We start from the raw sequence: 19822 nt of genomic DNA on the forward strand, positions 1-19822 counted from the left end.
GTTCTCCCTAGGATGTCATTTTCACCCAGACCATTCTCTTCCCACCATCACTACCACCCAGAAGCTTATGGAAAACAGAAGCAGAACATTCCACACCTGTGTATGAACCTGGGGCATGGAGAGAGAAGGGGCGCCTTCAGGGGCAATCACCTTGGGGAGAATATACTATGAACCATAAAAACAAGTGAATGTCTTTGACACCAATCTGTAAATGCGTGGCAGTCATGAAGTAATCAATGGCCTGCCACTGATTTTATTACTCTGCCACACTAAATACAGTAAGGCTCATCGTACTTTTAGAACACAAAAACAGTTTCAGAAAGTATAAAAACTTAAAGCATTGTCCCCATGTATTTTATAAAAACAAAACGAAAAACTTTCTTACATTAAAATAAGTGCTGAAAAGATACAAATGAGTTGAGTTATTGAGCAAATAAAAACAGGTCTGAGCTATTCCTTTTCAACCCAGTAAGGCTCAGCAAACAACGTATCTTTCCGATGACCAGCACTGGGGGACTCAGCTCAGCTAACAAGTTTTGGCAACACTGTCCTCTGTTGAATATTCCCATTGGCATCTGTCATCTGTGCCAAATTAGTCCTCAGTTTGGAAGCTGAGCTGGAAGGTGGAGGTAACTTGGAAATCGACGTGATAGCACCAGAGCTCTCAGTTATCCTTTTCACTGACGTCTTCTCCCCTGTTGGAGGCTTTGGCAACCGCCTCCTCAGCCAGGGATGCCGTAAAGCCTGGCCCGGGGTCATGCGAACTGCAGGATCCCATTCTAAACACTGTCTTAAGAAGTCAAGGAAAAGGGGGTCATCGCACCCCTTCAGTGCATTCCCCCACTCCCTGCTCTCTGGTGGGCCCCTCAGTTTTCCCCTCCGGGAACGGCCTCCGTTGAGAACCACAGAACCGTCCGAGAGAGTCGTGACAGTGCAATAACGGGGATAACCCTTGGAGCTCACAAAATTTTTGGCTCGTTTTGATGCATCCAACAGTTTCTGGGAGGGCATGCCCAACAGTTCAATCATACAGGCTAGCTGGTCCCCTTCATCTTCCCCAGGCAAGAGCGGGTAACCAGTTAGGAGCTCTGCTAAAATGCAGCCCAAGCTCCACATGTCGATGGGCATGCCGTATCTGGCGCCAAGGATCACTTCCGGGGCCCGGTAAAACCGGGACTGGATGTATGTGTAGACACGTTGATGCTCATAACAACTGGAGCCAAAATCGATTACTTTAATACCACTTCTACCCTGCTGCTTTAATAAAATGTTCTCAGGCTTAAGGTCACAGTGAATTATTCTGTTTTTGTGCAAAGCATCCAAGCACTGCAGAATCGAGTGGGCAAACTTGCGAACCAAAGGCAGGCTGAAGCCCTGGAATTTATTCTTCTTGATGAGCTCGTAGAGGTTCATGCTCAGCAGCTCGAACGTCATGCAGATGTGGTTGCGGAAGGTGAAATTTTCCAGCATGTGGATGACATTCATGGTGTTGTCCTTGTCCTGCTTCCGCAGGTGTTCCAGGATCCGGATCTCCTCCGCTGCCTGCCGGTGGAAGCGCTTCTCATTTCGCACCATCTTCAGGGCCACATGCTGGTGGATTTTGTGGTCATAGGCTTTGACCACCTGCCCAAAGCTTCCCTTCCCAATGACCTTGAGGACCTCGTACCTGTAAGCCACATGATCGTGGGGCACCTGCACGTAGGATCCCTGGTCATCGTCATAGCCACCGTTGTTGGGCCCACCTGTCATGCCCTGGCGCTTCTTTGCATTTGGACCCAAGAAATAGATTTCAGGGTAGCTGAAAATCTCATGGTGTTCAAAGGTGGTTAGTTTTTGCATGTATTGCTTCATTGCTTGTTCAGGTGACATGGGGCTGGCTTTTACCTTGCCCATACCCTCCATAGACTTCAAAGAGGTGGAGCTCCCCTGCCGCCTGTGGATGCTCTCCAGCTGCCGCTCTGGTACCACCGGCAATCCCGTCTTGGCCACTGTTGTGAGCCCATTTGGTTGTGTCGTGAGCACTGTCCGTTTGTTACTGTTATCCTCAAACAGCTGCTCAACCTGGATCTGTCCGTGGCTGTGGCTGCCGACATGTAGGTGATCATTCATTGTGTGCTTACCACCGCCAATCTGGAATGTGGAAAGGACACATAAATAGAAGGGAAGATGCCCCTCTGCTCAAAAGGGATAGTTTATGTCAGTCCCTAGCCCCACCTTTGCAAAATCCAATTTGGTTTGAATTTACAATCAGAATCAGGTTTAGAAGATTAAAAAGTCCTGCACGCCCAGGAGGGACCTCATAAGACCCTTGACAGGGAGTGTGGATGTGATACAGCCTCTGACAAAATAAAAACAGGCAAATGGGTTGGGTCAGGCTACGATACGATACTTCAGATCTGGAAAAGGGACTTCATAAAGTTACACCTAAAGAGACAGCTGTACAGAGTCAGGAACCTTAGAGTAAGTTCTCTGGGCAGAAAGCATCTTTCTTAACATTTAGCACAAAGCCTGGTATATCACAGATGATCCACTCAGTCCATACTTGATATAGAAATGCAACAGGAAACAGAAAGATGCTGTTTCCTATACTGGCTCCCCCTCCCCCTGATAGTAACGCCTTTCATGGTTCACCCAGTAGCTCTGTATTACCTGGAGGGTGCATCTGTCTTGTGTACTACTTCTCCCATTTTCTTTCACTTATTCTGAAAACACTGCTATCTTCACTTCCAGTCTCCTCCACTACTTGGAAACATAACTGATCACACCTGGGAAAATGTACCATCCAGTGGCCAAGAAAAAAGCACTTTCGGGCTTGGAAGATTCCCATGTAGATAGCACTATATGATCTTGTGACCCCCTAACCTATATTTAAAATATTCTGGGCCTCACTAACAGCAATGACCAATTTAAGGCTTTTCTGTCCAACAAAATCAACCACCACACCCTTCCAGGCCTTAGTGTGGTCAATCACTCAGCTCTCTGAAGACATGCATTTATCCAGGCTGCTGGGATACTCAGGTTTCCAGCAAGGATTATACGAAGTAGCAATTTCTATTTCAGGCACACACCAGCCCTATACATTCCTGTCTAAACAAAAGGGATGGTGTAAGTGGGCCTCCAGCCTCCCACTGAGAATCTAAGTAGAATTTCTTTCAGGCATTATTATTGCAAAGAGGTGTACTGGGGGAAAAGTAGAAGCCAGGATCCCCTCACAGTTAGGAAATCCTGCCAGTCTCAAATAAGACTCTCCTAGGTGATTTCTATATGAAATCATAAAGAGCAATTTATCACACATAATCCAGCTCATTGAACCAGTAGTAACTGAGATCGAGCCACAGAAGGGGCAGAGTCCCTGCCCTCTAGGAGCTTATAATCAATGATACTTGATACTTTGCTAGCAAATGATTTTTTTTCCCATTACCTCCTAAATCCTTCTTTTTGGGTTCTAGAAGTTACTGAAGGAGTAGTGTTCTGTATATGCAATACAGTAATTCAGGAAATGGGTTGGAACCACCTATACTATAAAATGAAATTCTAAAACCTTAATAGAAGATCAAGACCTTCCAATTTTCTTTACTTGACCCACAACATGCAGTGACAGAGGAATCACTTTCTCTCTGCTTGCGTCTAAAACAAAGAAGAATATAGTATTGCACTTGGGCCTTTCTGTAGTGCAATTTCATCGAGGGAGTAATTTTACTTTTCAGAGATTTTTGGGAGACTTCTGGTCATATCTTTCCATTAAACCCATAGATGATATTCCATGCTAAATGACCTTATCTTCTGTAAGTGCAGCTGGGCAAGTTATTTTACCCTCATTGCATCCAAAAGTAGAGCGGTCCATAAAAACAACTTAGGAAAATGTTGGTATATAAAAAGTAGTCCAAGCTTGTCCACTGCTTCATTTTCCATGCCTCACTCTGCACCCCTCCTCCCCGCTGTGGTCTTTCAAGCGTGAGGGAATAAAAAGGCCTGAAATTAGAAATATATCTTTCCTGAAGATCCATTTTCCTCAGGGCAGCATGGAAGTATATTACAAGAAAAACCTATCAGTATATATAATACAAAAATCATGAGACTTTATTGGGAACAAAATTAACAATTGGAGCTTTAGGAACTCCTAAAAAGATAACAAGGGAAAACTTTGAGAATCAGAAACTCAGTTCAATTTTTGCAAGAGCAATTTACGTATGTTGGATAATGTGAAATACAGTAATAAAATCACATAAAATTTAGTGACTCCAGAATTAGAGTCTGCCAATCACCCATCTCTCCAACTAACTTCTCTTGGTCTCCTCAGAAGTTTCAATTAATAACCACCTACCTTTTTTAAGTGGATCCAAAGGTTCCCCAGGGTTCAACCCTTAACTCTCTTGGTTTCTCACTCCCATAACTCTCCCTGGCTGACCTTGACCACAGCCAGGGCCTCCCTGGCTGACCTTGACCACAGCAAACCATGTGGCAGGCTGACACCCCTCTCATCTACACCTCTAGCTCAGAGGTGCTAATCCATGTCTCCAGAGGGAAGATCTTCTCCCTGTAATAATGACTGATCTTTCCTTTCCAACATGCAACTCAGGCTCAACTCATGATTTTCTACCAAAACCATTTCTTCCTCTCATGACGGCCAATTTGATAAACAAAAGGCTTCACCTCCTATCACTCAAGCTGTACACCTGGAAATCCTTTGCAACATCTCCTTCACCTCCTTAAGTTACTGTTAAACCTCATTGTATCTACCAAGCACACCCCCTTTCAATAGGTAATGTAAGCACTTAAGGCAAGAACACAAGGTCCTAAACTATGGAGCCTGCTTCCATTCTCACCTACCAATGTTTCTCTTCTCTACTGAAGTAACAAAGTTGAACTCCCCCAAAACCCATGGAAACATTACATTCCTTTAAACTGTGAGGTCAAATTTCACAATAGTTAGGAGGGCAGGGATTTTTGAATTAGACACATGGAAAATGAATGTTAGCTCTACCATAACTCTGTGACCTTGGGCTAAATTGACTTCAGCTTTCTGAACTTCAGTGTTCTTGTCAATAAGAAGGTCACAAAGCCACTTCATTACATGTGTGAGACTGTTTAAATAAGGTGGTATGTATAAAATGTTTAGTGTAACACTCACTAGAGTATTACTACTGTCCTTTCCAAATGCCACTTGGAATCTCTTTCCTCCTCAGGTCTAGGTGATAAATTCCTACTCACTCTTCAAACACCCAGTTCCTTTATGAACTTTTCCTATCTAGTCTGTGAAACTTGCCCTGACCTACAGAAACATTCTGCTACGCTTACAGAGCACTAATAAAACATTTATTATACTTTACTATCATTAACATCTGATATAACCACCTGACTATGAGCAATTCTGGGGCGGGGTCACCTCTTATCTTTGACATAAACCCAAACATACAGTAAGCCCTCAATAACTATCTGTTGCGTGGAAGAACACGTCAATGAATCCTTTTTAACTCTCACCTCTCTGAATTATTCTTCAGAACTACATTTTGTGTTTTCATAAGAAAACAGAGAGTTATACCTAGGGAATGGGGAAAGGTCCCTGGTGACACAAGTCACAAGACGTTAGGCTTGCAATGTACCAGCAGAGACTTGTGGGCAAATGACAACTAGTTTTAAAAAAAAAATACCTATAGAAGATACAGCAATTAAAACACCTGAAAGTGATGTGGACTCCTCAATAATTTCTCAGATGTTGAGGACATTCACTGGAAAAGCTCTAGTAAGGGACTTTGAGTCTCAAACACTATAGAACTGTAAATTCCAACCAAACACAGAAATAAAATTAACTGATCTATAAAGGAGAGAAAAATCCCAGAAAAGCCAAAACATTTCCAAAATACATGTGTCAGGACTACATCAAAACTTCAAGGAAATCAGAAACCTCTCACTCCCACTCAGTCTCTTGAAGTCTGAAATTGTGGCTGATTCCTATTTGCAAATGTCTAGCACAGTGCCTGTCACATTTAAAAAATATACACTGAAAGAATATACACATCATTAGATATGACATACGGGTTAAAATGGAGAGATTTACAAGAGCCTTCTCTGACCGGGAAATATTTTACTATCAAAGATTATGTGAGAATAACTATTTGGTAGGTTTAATCTCTTCCGATAATAAAATGGAAAATAGCAGACATTTCACTGTGCTAACACTTCTGGGAGTTTTAAAACTACTCTGATGTCATCTTAGGAATGGTAAATACCATTATGGGAATAGAACGGAGTCAAAAAAGAATGGAATTTTAGCTCCTCCTCAAACACACTGACAGTGGCCCTGAGTAAAATACCTACCTACTTTTTCTTCTCCGAAATACTACTATTTTTAAGTGAGAATATTTATTCTTAATTATAATTATTTATTAAAGGTAAAACTCTAACTACAGATTGCTTTAAACATAAAGACAGTTACAAAAGTAATACAATACTGACATTTAAGAATTAAAATATGTATCTCTCACATAACATTAAAAGAAAAAACTAACACTGCTTCTCCGCCTTTTGGCTAAGATCAAGTGTAAAAGAAAAAACTAACAGAAACCCAGAGAATTATTAGGCAAACTTTTAGGACAAGCAGAGATAAACAAAATGACTGGGGCATATATCCATGGAGAAAGGGGATAAAAGGGCAATGAAGTAAATTCCAAACTGCATAATCTTTACAATCATGTATTTACAAGGAAAAACATGAATAAGCTTCTATGACACGTTCACTTTCCTCTCATTAATGCTTTCTCCCCCTACTCATTCTAAATAGCTCCTCCAAGCTATAATTGTTGTGCATTAAAATCTAAAATCTTATAAAAACCTGAAAGACTACGGGAATATAGATCTGCAAAGTTTCTCACATTTATAATGAAACTGGTACAGTTCCCTGGAAATGGCAGTGTCAAGCAGTGTGCTAAAGCTCCATGTAGGAGAGTCTGGGCTTTAGTTCCTGCCTTGCTTATGAACTGGCTTGGGAATCTTGACCAAACCATATAATTTGTTCAACTGTTTTCTCATCTGTAAAATAAAGGAGTACAACCAGATAAATGCTGACTCTCTTATGCTTTCCGGTCCTGTGTCTGCAATGTTGTTCAAATAAAATCAAAACTAAACAATAATGGAAACCCAAATTCACACTTTTCAAACCAAATCTCTAATGATTAACAGCAAACTAAAGTTCAACAAGTAAGTTCAACACAGGTAAATGTAAATCAGATGCCACAGCAAAATACAGTTTTCCATCTACAGGAGTCGTAACCCTCACACCTTTTCATTGCTGGTCTACAGGCTCTTCCTCCAGGACACGTTCATTTAATTTCATTACACATTTCAATTGCAAAAAGGCTCTGATTTTAAGCAAAGCCCACCATTACAAAATTGGAATCTAGACACAAAGTATTTCTCTTCCTTCCATTCCCTGCCATCTGATACATCAACACAAGAGGGGGAAAAAAAAAAACAAACATTTGAATGTTACAGATTCCAAATTGTCAGGTGATTCCGAATCAGACAAACCAACCCAACCCTCCAAAAACCAATGGCAGGTCTTCAATGAGAACATCACAGTGACAACCATAACACAAAGAACCCATCAGCCTACTGACAGATTCTCTTTCACCATGAACAGTGTAACACACTTCCATTAACTTCTGTGGCTGCATCAGGGTAAACAAAGAAGATAGCAAGATACTTTTCTATGAAACTCATACCTATCTGTCCAGTTCCAAGAAGAGATACTCCATTCTAGACATCCTCTCACAAATTCTCAGACAAACAAGTTTCCCCTTTATACATAACCCTCTGAGTTGCTCCTCTCTAAGCTGGAAACTCCAACTTGATTTTCACTTGGCAAACAAAGCTCTATCACTACAAGCATCCTTCAGATGCTTGCTAAGGGGCTTAAAAGGCTCCACTGCAAGATCAAGAGAAATAAGACCTGGAAGGCATCACCTCCTGCAAGTGCACACCTCCTCTAGGCTGGCAGTCACCATCCAAGGGCCATCTCTGGAGACTGAGAAAAGGTACAAGCTGAAGTCAAACCCAGCTTGCCAACCTCTGCAGCCATCACTCCCACGCCGGGCTCTCTTCCCTGACAGCCCGCTGAGGGGCCACTGCACCTGTCTGATACCTCCCCTTCCCACTTCCAAAGCAAAGTCCCTCTCCTTCTGAGTAACATCCAACTGGCAGAATCCTACAGGGGTGGCGTGTTGTTTTGACGGCTGCTGTGGTTCTTATTTTTGTTAATGTTAATTACAATTTCTGCTGTGTTCAAACCTGTAGCACTCATAAAACATGCTTCCACACGCGGGGGACAATTGGCGGTGCTCCCTGCTGGCTGGAGCCAGGCCGGGAAGCTCTTTGGGCGATCGATTTTCTGGGCAGGACGGCCAGGCTGTCCCTTAACACATCTGTTTCTATAAATACCCACTACCCAGTGTGGTGCTTGTGGGGAAGTGGGGAGGGCTGGGGTGGGGGGGGAGAGGGGGGCATGTTTACCCAAGCATGGAAAGGCGCTCTGGTTAGCAAGGACCAAAAGAGAGGGGAGAGAGAAGAAAGCAGCAAGAAGGAAGTTCAGAGGAAGAGTAGGGCAGGGGTGGGCGGGCTCCGGAGGGGAAGTGAGGGGCCAGAGACGCGAATCTTCCTTTGTGACTGCAGCTTTGGGCTCGCCCGAGTAACCGCGGGCGGCGTCCAGGAGAGGCCACCGCCAGGATCGTGGAGACATTCGCACTTCGACCTCGCTCCTCCCGGCGTCAGAACCCCACAAATGTGGGTGTTTATTCCCCGGGCTCTCCCGCACCCCTTCCCCCCGGCCGCCCGCGGGCTGGGTCTCACCGTGAGGGCTGCGGCAGCAGCGTTGCTGGCCCGGAGAGGCGGCAGGGCGATGGGGGAGGGCGGCCCGGTCCCCACTCCGCTCCGGGGGGGCCCCGCACGGAGCCCCGGGGAAGCCTGAAGCTGACGAACGGCGCTGTCCCCTCCTCGGCCTAGGAGCCACGCGCGGGAGGAGACAAAAGAGGGTCAGGGGGGAGAAAGTCACCCGGACCCGTCGCCCCGCCCCGCCCCACCCCTCTGGGCAGCGAACCCCGCTCTTCCCGGGGGAGAGAGAGAGACCCGGGCAGCGCAAACGCCGGCGCGTGGACGCTCGGGGGAGGGAAGGGGCGCCCGGGAGGGACTTCCCGGCGCGCATCCCGGGTTGGGGCTCCGGCAGCCGCAAAGTTCAGGCGCGCCCCGGCTCGCGAGTTCGCGACCCCGCTCGGGAGGCGCCCGGGCCGGGCTCGGCGGCGCAGCAGCCGGCGGCGCGAGCCGGGCGGGGGACGGGGCTGCAGAGGCCGGCGGGCGCCGGGGTCTCGCCAGGTCCCGCGCGCGGAGCGGCCGGGAGGGCCCCGGGGTCCACTCGGAGGCGCCTCCGGGGCGCGCGCACAATGAGCGGAGCGCGGCGAGGGCGTGCCGTCCGCCCGGGGCTCCCCTCGCCGCCGCGCCGACTCGGGGGCGCCCCCGCGGGCCGCGAGCGGCCGCGCCACGAGGGCCGGCGCCGGGGCCGAGCGGGGGCCGCGCGCGGAGGGCGCCGGGGGGCGGGCGCGGGCCGGGCGCTCCTTACCGGTCGGGTAGGCGGCGGGAGCGGCGGCCGAAGGTTTCCTGGTTAACATGGCCGCTGGAGAGGAACATGCATCTCAGGCTGCCGTCGCCGCCCGTCCTGCTGCTACTTGTGGCGGCCGCCGTCGCCGCCGCCTGGCCGTGCCCCGCGCGGGTCCCCGGCGCCGCCTCGCCGCCTCGCGTCAGCTAGGGCCAGACACACACGGGCCGCTGCATCCCCGCGGCCCGGGCCCGCCGCCGCGAGCCCCCCGCGCTCCTCGCCGCCGCCGCCGTCCCCCTCGTCCGCGGGCGGCTGCCACAGCCCCCGGCCCGTGCACATGCCTCGCCCTCCCCTGCGAGCCGCGGCCTCCCCGGGTCCCTCACACAGGGCGCGGGGGAGCGGGCTGCGCCGCCTGGACCCACTCGCTCGGGAGCCTGGCCCCGGGCTCGCGCGCGCGCCCCCGCGCACTCTGGCGCCCGCGCGCGGCGCGCCCCGGGAAGGCGGCCCCGCCCCCGCTCCCCTCCGCCGCGGGTGCAGGCCCCGCCCCCGGGCTCCCCCCAAGCCAGCCACACACCCTCCCCGACACCCCACCCCCACCCGGCCTCCCGCTCGGGGCCCTCCCCCCGCCCCCCAGCATCTGCATAGCCACCCCTCCGCTCCCGGGAACGCTCCGCCGCCCGGCTCGCCCTCCGCCTCGCGCGCCGGCCGGCTGCCCCGCTCCCCTCGCTCCCCCACCCTCGACCTTCTCCCCTCCCGGGCCTCTCCGGCCCCTGCAGCAGCCCTGCTTTTCCCCGCGGTGCAACCTACCCCTGCTGCGCTCCTACCGAGAGCGCTGCAGAGACCCCTCCCCTGCCATGCGCGCCCCCAAACACAAATGCATTTTCAGCTGTTCAGAGCTAATGGCCGCTCACAAACAATACTGCCCCCCACTTCCCGGTCCCAGTGGTTGAACCACCCGGTCCCCCCAATTTTTCATGTAGATACTTAGTTGTGCGAGGGTCACCTCGGTAAGCCAGGTGGAGGACCGCAGCTTTGCCTGGTGATCCCTCCACCCCCCCCCCCCGCAGCGTGGGCCAAGGAGGGGGCTGCCCTCCCAGCCCACCTCCGCCGCACACACCCTCCCCGATTTACTGACACCAAGTGACCGCTCTCCAGTCGCTAGGACAAGGGGAGGCAGAGAGGCGCGCGTGGACTGCTGCTGGCGAAGCAGTTGGCTGTGGGTTGCTAGGCAAAAATAAACATCAGAGACACCTCCCATTTCCTTACAACTCGGAGCCTCTCCCCTGCACGGCCGCTGGGAGAGACACACCTTCTTTTCAGCTCTCTGCCAGAGGGAAGGACACCTTTAATTCCTCTCCTAACGAAGGCTCTTCACTTACCTTCCAAGACACGTGGAGAATTTCCCCGTCTTTTTAATTGCCCTGCACCCTTATTTTCCTTGCAGACTGTAGAACTGCTTGCCCATCTCACGCCCTGACCACCACCACCCCCACCCCCAACCCCGTGTGGCACATCCTATGTACCTTTCTCCAAAGGTCGCAGATTTTTTTCACTTGAAGTGTGTGTGTGTGTGTGGTGTGAGAGGTGGAGGTGTGGGTGAGCTCTGGGGTGCACTTCCTTCCTGAGACATACAAGATTTCTGAAGTTGTCTAGATACTAGTCTCTAAGGTGCTCTGCTTGGTGTTATCTGCGGCTCCTTACCTTCACCAAGTGTGCAGGCCTAGACTAAGGCAGATTCAAATCAGAAGAGGACCACCTCCTGCTAAGTCCCATGGTCCCCGTTTGCAAAATTGTGGAAGCAACCTACCAGAGAGATCATCCTAAGTTTTATCCGAATGCCCAAAACTGATTGTTTTAAAGATGCAGTGTGAACCTGTCAGAATCTCCAGGGCTCCTACTGGGATAAGGGGATAAGGGGACATTTGGAGAAGTAACAGGTGCAAAGAGCAGAATTTTGCCTAGTAATAGGTCCTCCCAAAAAATACACAAACCCTGTTGGCGCAGTCTCCTCATAAAGTAGGACTACAATGAAGTAATCAATCCAATATGCCTTTAGAGAATGATGAGCTGATTTGACCCCAGCAAGAAATATTCCTTTTGCTCTTCAGCAGAGATAAAGCATTTAAACTCACACGAGGAAACATAGTGTTCAGAATGAACTAAAAGAAAGGGGTAGGGTACTAAGTAGTAGAGATGATGTTAGATGCCATTTCCTGCCTCCCAATCCAATTACACTATTTATTACACCACCTTTGATTTTTAAATCTCAAACCTCTTCTCTTTTCTTCCTTTTAAAACAATTATTTCACACCATTTTCTTTTTTTATGAGAACTCAATACAACTAATGTTCAAATAAAAATTTGAAGCAAAAAAGTCAATTTTAATATAACCTGATGCCCCTTTTTACTTAAACTGTTCTTATAATACTTCTATAGAAGCTCAGTGTGCTACTGCTTTTTCATGAGGAAAAAAAAAGCTAACTACTGATAGTATAGTCTGTATAAAATCCAAATTAGTATCCAGTTAGTAATACTAACTTACACATTAAGCTTAAGAAAAAGGGGTAGTGGCTTTTTTTCTTTACAAAGGAGACAGAAACAATCATTAAATCTCAAACCTCATCAAAGAAAGAAAAAGATACATATCTAGGAAACTTTGCCTAGTATATTATTTTAAGATATGACCAGTCTAATTTCATTTTTACTTACTTTTTGCTTCTTCAAGAAAATTTGTATTTTACCTAATCTTTAATTTTTATTATTTTAAATATTGCATCTTTCAAAATTATATTTTTAGTGGCACAGAAATTAGTATTTACAATTTCTTGGATTCTCTCACTCTGTTAACTATTGAAGGCCTCAACAAGAAAAATACACATACAAATGCATTCCCTGAGATTTTAAGGAGAATGAACTGAGTCAATTCTAGGAGTGATTACCCTCTGCTTTATTATTTTAATGTAGCACTATTAATTACACTGTACATTTACCTCTGTGTAAAATGCTTTCACAAATACTATCATGTTTAATCTTTGCAATTCATAACCTGACTAGAGTCATGTCAATGTTAACTAGTAACCTTCTCGGGAGCGCCATTCAATTAGTAAGAGTCACCGTGGTTCTGGCCCTCTGTAAAAACTCCATCTGTTCTCTATGTTTATGAACTCCAGATCCAAACAACAAGTAGGTAGCAGGATGTGGCAGGGTTAGAGTAAAAGAAACTTTGGGGAGCTCAGAATGGAACCAGGTGGAAGGAAGTTGATTTTTCACTGATCACAGAGAAAATTGGAAATGAACAAGAAAATTGCTGGTTTCTAAACACATTCACTCATTTAATCCTTTTATCCCAGAAACATTTACAAAGAATTTAATACGTGCTTGGCCTAGGGGATAGGATGAGTCATCAGATGTAATGGGTTAGATTTCAGTCTGGCAATCTATTCAACATTAGGATCACATTCTTTTATTCAATTAAGCAATGAACAATAAGCTCTGAACATATTTTTTGACACTATTAGTATTGACACTACACAGTTAATAAATAATTCCTGATTCTGGTCATTGATATTAAGAAATTCACAGTCCAGTCAGGGAGACAAGCCACTTAATAACATGATGGGGTGGAAACTGAGGGACATAGAGGCATACTGGAGGGAATGCTGAGCTCCACTCAGGGGGTACCTGGCATCAAAGACACTGCCCTCCATTGAAGATTTTCAAGGTGCTTAGGAGTTTGCCCATCAGGCAAGTCAGGCTAGGACATGCTAAGCAGAAGACATAGGGTATGCAGAGGTACCAAGGTCTAAGAAAGCCTACTGTATTCTGGGAGCAGGGTAAGCAGTTCAGAAAGCTTGGGTTGGGCAGGAGAGGGCTGGTATTATTATCTTCACAAGGTTAGAGTAATGAATGTTAGAGTGAGATTAAGAAATAGCCAAAACTTTAGCAGCTATAGAAATAGGAAAACAAGGTACAGAGTCTTTTAAAACAAGTAAATTACTAAGGACCTGACTCATTTGGGGTAACACAACCTATGAGTAATGCCAACCTAGCTCCCTTTATGAGAGCACCATTAACTGATGGCTCCTCCTATGTGTCCATCACCAAAATCCAGAGCGACCTAGAGAAGAGCATGGACACCTTAGGGCCTGAAGTCCAAGAATGTAACCTCCTCAGATACAGGGGCATGGATCGCAGGACCACCCACTAGATGCTCACATTCGCCCGACTGCTGCTGGTGTGTACACCAAGATGAGATTTTTATACCACTAGAAAGCTGATGATCTGACATAACTGGGCAGGTTGGTCATGTTTTGGTCAGAATACTTACAGACTCATTTCTTTCATCATAGGGGGAGGGAAGGACACTTGTCTCTAAGGCAAGTTAGGTACCTGGAAAGGTTGGGGATGGAACAGTTCATCTGCTTTGTCCATCTGAACCCTCAGGTCAGAATTAATGTTATAAACCAGTGAGAGAGAAAAGAAAAAGCTATATTCTAAAGTGTGGGTGGGGTACCATGATAAAAAGTCTGATGGAAACTGTACTCAAACTCTCCCTTCCACTCAAACCAGGACAAATGCCAGCAGAGTGGTGCCAGGGTATCTAGGAGCTTCAAAGGGAGTGCCATGTCTGAGTACACTCCCCAGCAGCTGCCCAGAACAGCACTGCCACCGTCACCCCATCACCCCGTGGTGGAACACACAGAACATCACCCTCTGGGGCCTCCCCTGGTGGCACAGCGGTTGAGCACTGGGCTGCGAAGCTGCCCACAGCCTCTGCAGCGCCTGTTCGATCCCCTATCCCCGGTTGCCGGGCGAGGGTCCCACATGGCGCGCAGACCTCTCCTGCCGCCCACTGCTCCCCTCAGCAGTGTACTTGGTCAGTCTGCCTGCTCTGCTCCCTGCTCTGGCTCTGGTGAATTCTCTCACCCTCCTGTGCTTCTGACTGTACCCAGTGCTTGTATAAATAAATAAATAAATCTTTACCAAAAAAAAAAAAGAACATCACCCTCTGGAAGGCTGACCCATGACCCACAAGACTCACGGGGAGCAATGAGCCTGGAACAGTTGATTCCAGGGACCAGGAGCTGTGCTAGGTCCTCATCTGGTGAAGGATGAGTAAGTAAAGATGGTAGCAGCAGCTCTGTTTGCTGTAAAAGAAACAGTGATGCAATTCTTTAAAAGCAGAGAATAGGGGGACAGGATCTGTGATACTCAACAGAGAAAAGCTGACAGCCTTTCCTCTATGATCAGGAGCATTCCCTCCCTTGGTGGTGGTTATCAATATGAACTGGTGCAGCCACTGTGGAAAATGGAGGTTTATACATCTGAAATGGAACTTTTTTAGGTTTTTAAAATTCATTCAGCCACTCTGTATCTTTTGACTGGAGAACTTGGTCCATTTATATTTCAACTGATTGTTGATAGGTATGTATTTATTGCCATTTTCAAACTACTTTCTGACTGTTTTTGTAGTTTTTCTCTGTTCCTTTCTTCTCTTGCTTGTTTCCCTTGTGGTTTGATAACTTTCTTTAGTATTATGTTTAAATTTCTTTCTTATTTTCTTTTGTTATGAATTTTTGCTCTGTGGTTACATAGAGTGTTATATATATAAATAATATATGTAAATGTATATCATATATAACAAAATTATATTTGTATACTAAATATATCAGATATTTATTATATAAAATTATAGGATATATAAGATATAATGTAATATATTTGATATATATTATAAACATATATATACTACATTTTTTAAACTTGATGCTAATTTAATTTTGAACTCACTCTAAAACTCCACATTTTTACTTCCCCACCCTTATATTTTTGATGTCACATTTTACATCATTTTAAAGTGCATGTCACTTAACTAATTATTATGGTTTTATTTGCTGTTACTATTTTTGTCTTTTTATTACTGCGCTAGCTCTATAAAGCTCTATAAATGGTTAAATCATTACATTTGCTATATATTTACCTTTACCAGGAAGACATTTTTCTTTCCTATGTTTTCTTGCTTCAACTTAGTACCATTTCTTTTCAACTTAAAGAAGATGCTATAATATGTCTTGCAATACCAATTTTGTTTTGATGAACACCTATAATTTTTGTTTGGCTGAAAAAAACTTTCTCTTCAATTCTGAGTGATAACCCTGCCAGGTACAGCATTCTTGGATGGAAGAAATTTTTTCAACATTTTGAATTTATCATGCCACTTCCTTCTGGTCTACAAAGTTTCTGCTGAAAACACCTGCTGATTTTTATATGGGGGTTCCCTTGTATGGAACATGTTGTTTTTCTCTTGTTGCTTGTAAGAGTTTTTAACTTTTGATCATAACTTATCTTGGTGTGGATCTCTTTGGTTTCATCTTATTTGGCACTCTCCATGCTTCCTGTACCTGAATGTCTGTTTCTTTCCCAAGGTTAGGTAACTTTTTACCCTTTATCTCTTCAAATAAATTGTCTACCCCTTTCTCATTACCTTCTCCTTCTATAATGTTGTTCTGCTGGTATTGTCCCGTAAGTTCCTTAAGAAGACTCATTTTTTTTTTTTATTCATTTTTCTCTTTTTTGCTCTGTTTGAATGTGCTCCAATGCCCTGTCTTTGAGCTTGTTTATCTGTTCTGCTTCATCAGTTCTGCTGTTGAATCTCTCCAGTGTGTCTTTCAATTCAGTTATTGTGTTCTTCCACTCTGTGACTTCTGCTTAATACTTTCTTATATTTTTGCTTTGTTGAAGTTCTTATTTTGTTCATATATTCTTCTCTCAATTTCAGTGAGAGTCTATGACCATTATTTTGATTCTTTATCTGGTAGACTGCTTATCTCTGCTTCATTTCTGAGATTTTATCCTGCTCTTTCATTTGGTATATATTCCTGTTACTTCATTTTGCATGACTGGTTGTTTCTCTGTATTAGGTCAAGCAGCTGCTTCTTCCAGCCTTGAAAGAGCAGTCTCATGTAGGTGTTGAACCTCATAGTTAAACTCTGCCCTATTTTTGTTGTTGTTATTGTTGTTTCTTGAATATTTTGTGATTGTGTAGACAGCCTTGTCCTCATTGCTGAAGGTGGGCCAAAACCTGTCAGTGTTCCAAAGGGAAGGATCTCTTTAGCACCTAGTTTAATGCCGACCAGAGGCCATTTTATAGGACCTCAGCACAAAGCAAGGCTTATACCCTACGCTCCCTAATAGCTCTTCCGGCTTCAGAGAAGCCATGGTGGGCCTGAGAAGGGGGTATGTGTGCTGAGGCAATTCTCGTCAGATTGGGTGGCAGCTGGATGTGTGGTGAGATATATCTTGGTAGGCTGGCACAGGTGGGCATGGGAAGCCTGGTATATTCAGCATGGCTGGCGTACTGGAGCCATGGTAAGTCCTGTGACCTCAGTAATGGAGGGGGTGAGTTAAAACAGTGCCCACAAGTTCCAGCAAGGTATGATGAATGTCCACTAAAATGGTGCTCTCGAGTGCCTCTGTCTCTAGAGAGAGTTGGGGCAGATTCTAGTTCTCTGGCAGATACTTGGGATTAGCTAATGAGTCTCTTTCATTTATAATTTAGGAGCTTTTCAAATTGTTACTTTTGCACTGAGTCTTGCTGTGAGTGAGTCTGCTTGCTTGCCCTTTAAGAGTAAGCTCTCCTTTCTCCATGGCTTCTTGGATCCCCTGGTTGCAAGCAAGCCCTGCTGGTTTTCAAAGTTAGACGTTTTGGGGGAACCGGTCTCTTTGGTGCAGGTAGGTCCCATGGGTGGGGGTATCTGATGTTGGTCACCACCCCCTTGCCATTTCTCATGAAGAAGCTCCACGTTTGTAAGAGCTCTATCAATTGTGGGTCACCGTGTTAGTAGTGGGAGGTGTTGGTAAAGTCTGCATCTCCACCTCTCCTAGCAGTTTGGTGTAATCCTTTTGTCTCCTGTTGTGGAGGAACTGTTTAAATCATTTCCAGATCTTTTTTCAGCAAGAAGTATTCCATATGGGCCTCCCCGTTGGCGCAGCGGTTGAGCGCTGGGTTGCGAAGCTGCCCGCGGCCTCTACGGTGCCGGTTCGATCCCCAGCTGTTCCCCGGCCACCGGAGGAGGGTCCCACATGGCGCACAGACCTCTCCTGCCGCCCGCTGCTCCCCTCAGCAGTGTACTTTGGTCCTTCTGCCTGCTCTGCTCCCTGCTCTGGCTCTGGTGAATTCTCTTACCCTCCCGCGCTTCTGATTGTACCCAGTGCATGCATAAACAAAACAAACAAACAAACAAATAAATAAATAAAACATGCCTCTATTAAAAAAAAAAAAACCTAAAAAAAAAAAAAGTATTCCATATGTAATTGCATATCTGGTGTGTCCATGGTAGGAGGTGAGCCCAAGTTCTTCCCAGGACACCACTGTGAACTCTTCCAGATACTCTTCATTGTGATGCTCATTCTAGAGCCCAAAGAAGAACCTTTGAAGTAAGAGCGTCCAGAAGTAATAGAAGGACCAGTTGTTTTTCCTTATTCCTTTTGCGCTTCAGAAGCATCCATAATTCTTAAAGCTGCTTATCTAGGCATGTTGCAATAAAACTCTTTAAAAATAATCAGCTAGGGCCTCCCTGGTGGCGCAGCGGTTGAGCGCTGGGTTAAGAAGCTGCCCGCAGCCTCTGCAGTGCCGGTTCGATCCCCAGATGCTCCCTGGCCACCGGAGGAGGGTGCCACATGGCGCGCAGACCTCTCCTGCTGCCCGTTGCTCCCCTCAGCAGTGTGCTTCGGTCCTTCTGCCTGCTCTGCTCCCCGCTCTGGCTCTGGTGAATCCTCTCACCCTCCGGGCTCTGACTGTACCCAGTGCTTGTACAAATAAATAAACAAATCTTTAAAGAAAAAAAAAAAAGTACTTGCCATATTCACAAAGTACGATGGAGGCTCAATTTAAAATAAATAAATAAATAGATAGATAGATAGATAGATAGATAGATAGATAGATAGATAGATAGATAGATAGATAGATAAATAAATAAAAATAATCAGCTAAGGGCCTTCCCGGTGGCGCAGAGGGTTGAGCGCTGCGCTGTGAAGCTGCCCTCTGCCGCGCAGGTTCAATTCCCAGCCAGCCAGGGAGAAACCCACATGGCGCAGCAGACCTCTCCTGTTTCACCTGCTGCTCCCCTCAGTACTGTCTTCGGTCCGTCTGCCTGTTCTGCTTCCCACTCTGTTTCTGGTGAGTCTTCTCACTTCCCAACCCCCGCATCTCTGACCTGTACCCCAGTTCTTGTATAAATAAATAAATCTTAAAAAAAAAAGAAAGAAAAATAATCAGCTAAAATACAACATAATTAAGAGATAACCAGTCAGGAAAGCTTAAAATCTGCAAAGACACCCACCCCCACCCCCATCATGTCCTTTTCCTGTGGTCTGTAGAAAAGATTATCAGTCACTCAGAAGGAAAATAAAATATTACAAATTAGAAATAAAAAGTGGATTCTAGCATCCACTTTTATTAATTAATGTCTCATCTATGGATGGGAATGTTGCACTGACTTCTGATTGATATTATGTACAGGATATTTAAATTTAAGCTAAAAAGTCTATGTCATGTAAAGAAAATGCAAACTCTGAAGATACCTCCATCCCTTTCCCTTCATTATCTTGCTTTTAAAGATGTATTATAAAAAAGATGAAGGATAGGGATGCTTTGGCACACAATAGCATCTGGAATGTTCCATGCCCCAGCTTGCTAGGTAGCCCTGGGCCCTGAGGCCTCATATATCTTAGACATGTATCTGAGCCATTCTTATATCTTTGGACCCTTGAGTTCCAGGTCTGCAAATACCAAGATCGGAGATGCAACTTTTGGTCTTCCTTGGATATAGGGAAAATTCAGTCTGGTTAATATAATCCTGCTCATCAGGGTTACCCAAAGATGCTCAGCTGACTCTGGTTCTGAGACCACCTAGATCTGGATTTCGTGGAAAGAAGGTAGAAGGCATTTAATATTAAGGGACCTGTCCAAAGAATAATGGTAGCAACTTAGCTGCTTAAGTATCCTCAAAATAACAGCTAATACTTATATTTAAAATTTATGTCTTTGTAGTATTTTAAGAACTTTACCCATGTGATATAATTCCTACAACCATCCTGCATGTTATATACCATCAGAAGTCTCATTTTTGGAGGGGAAAATGAAGCACAGGTGGATTAACTAACTTGCCTAATATCACACAGCTAAGAAATTCTGATAAGTATTCTGGCTCTGGAGTCTGCAATTGCCACTTTTAGCAC

At 45.6% G+C, this 19822-nt stretch overlaps 1 protein-coding gene across 3 annotated transcripts in view; it reads right to left on the minus strand.

Annotated features, from left to right (window-relative positions):
* Window positions 1-332: 332 nt before the first annotated feature.
* DYRK2 (dual specificity tyrosine phosphorylation regulated kinase 2) overlaps window positions 333-19822 on the minus strand; it is a 41843-nt gene continuing 22353 nt past the window's right edge. Inside the window, exons 1-3 of one of the 3 annotated variants that reach the window (XM_054696245.1) lie at window positions 14625-14726; window positions 8845-8993; window positions 333-2130 (exon numbers count right to left, since the gene is read on the minus strand). In XM_054696245.1, the coding sequence (XP_054552220.1) occupies window positions 523-2109 (1587 nt within the window). In that variant the 5' untranslated portion in view covers window positions 2110-2130; window positions 8845-8993; window positions 14625-14726 and the 3' untranslated portion in view covers window positions 333-522. Of the gene's footprint in view, window positions 2131-8844; window positions 8994-9607; window positions 9790-14624; window positions 14731-19822 lie in introns of those variants that run through there. The other 2 variants (XM_037514033.2, XM_054696244.1) reach the window with 2 other exon arrangements.

This window comes from Talpa occidentalis, unplaced genomic scaffold (genome assembly GCF_014898055.3).
Source record: "Talpa occidentalis isolate TD23 unplaced genomic scaffold, MPIMG_talOcc4v2.1 talOcc4.16, whole genome shotgun sequence".
Classification (NCBI taxonomy): Eukaryota; Metazoa; Chordata; class Mammalia; order Eulipotyphla; family Talpidae; genus Talpa; species Talpa occidentalis.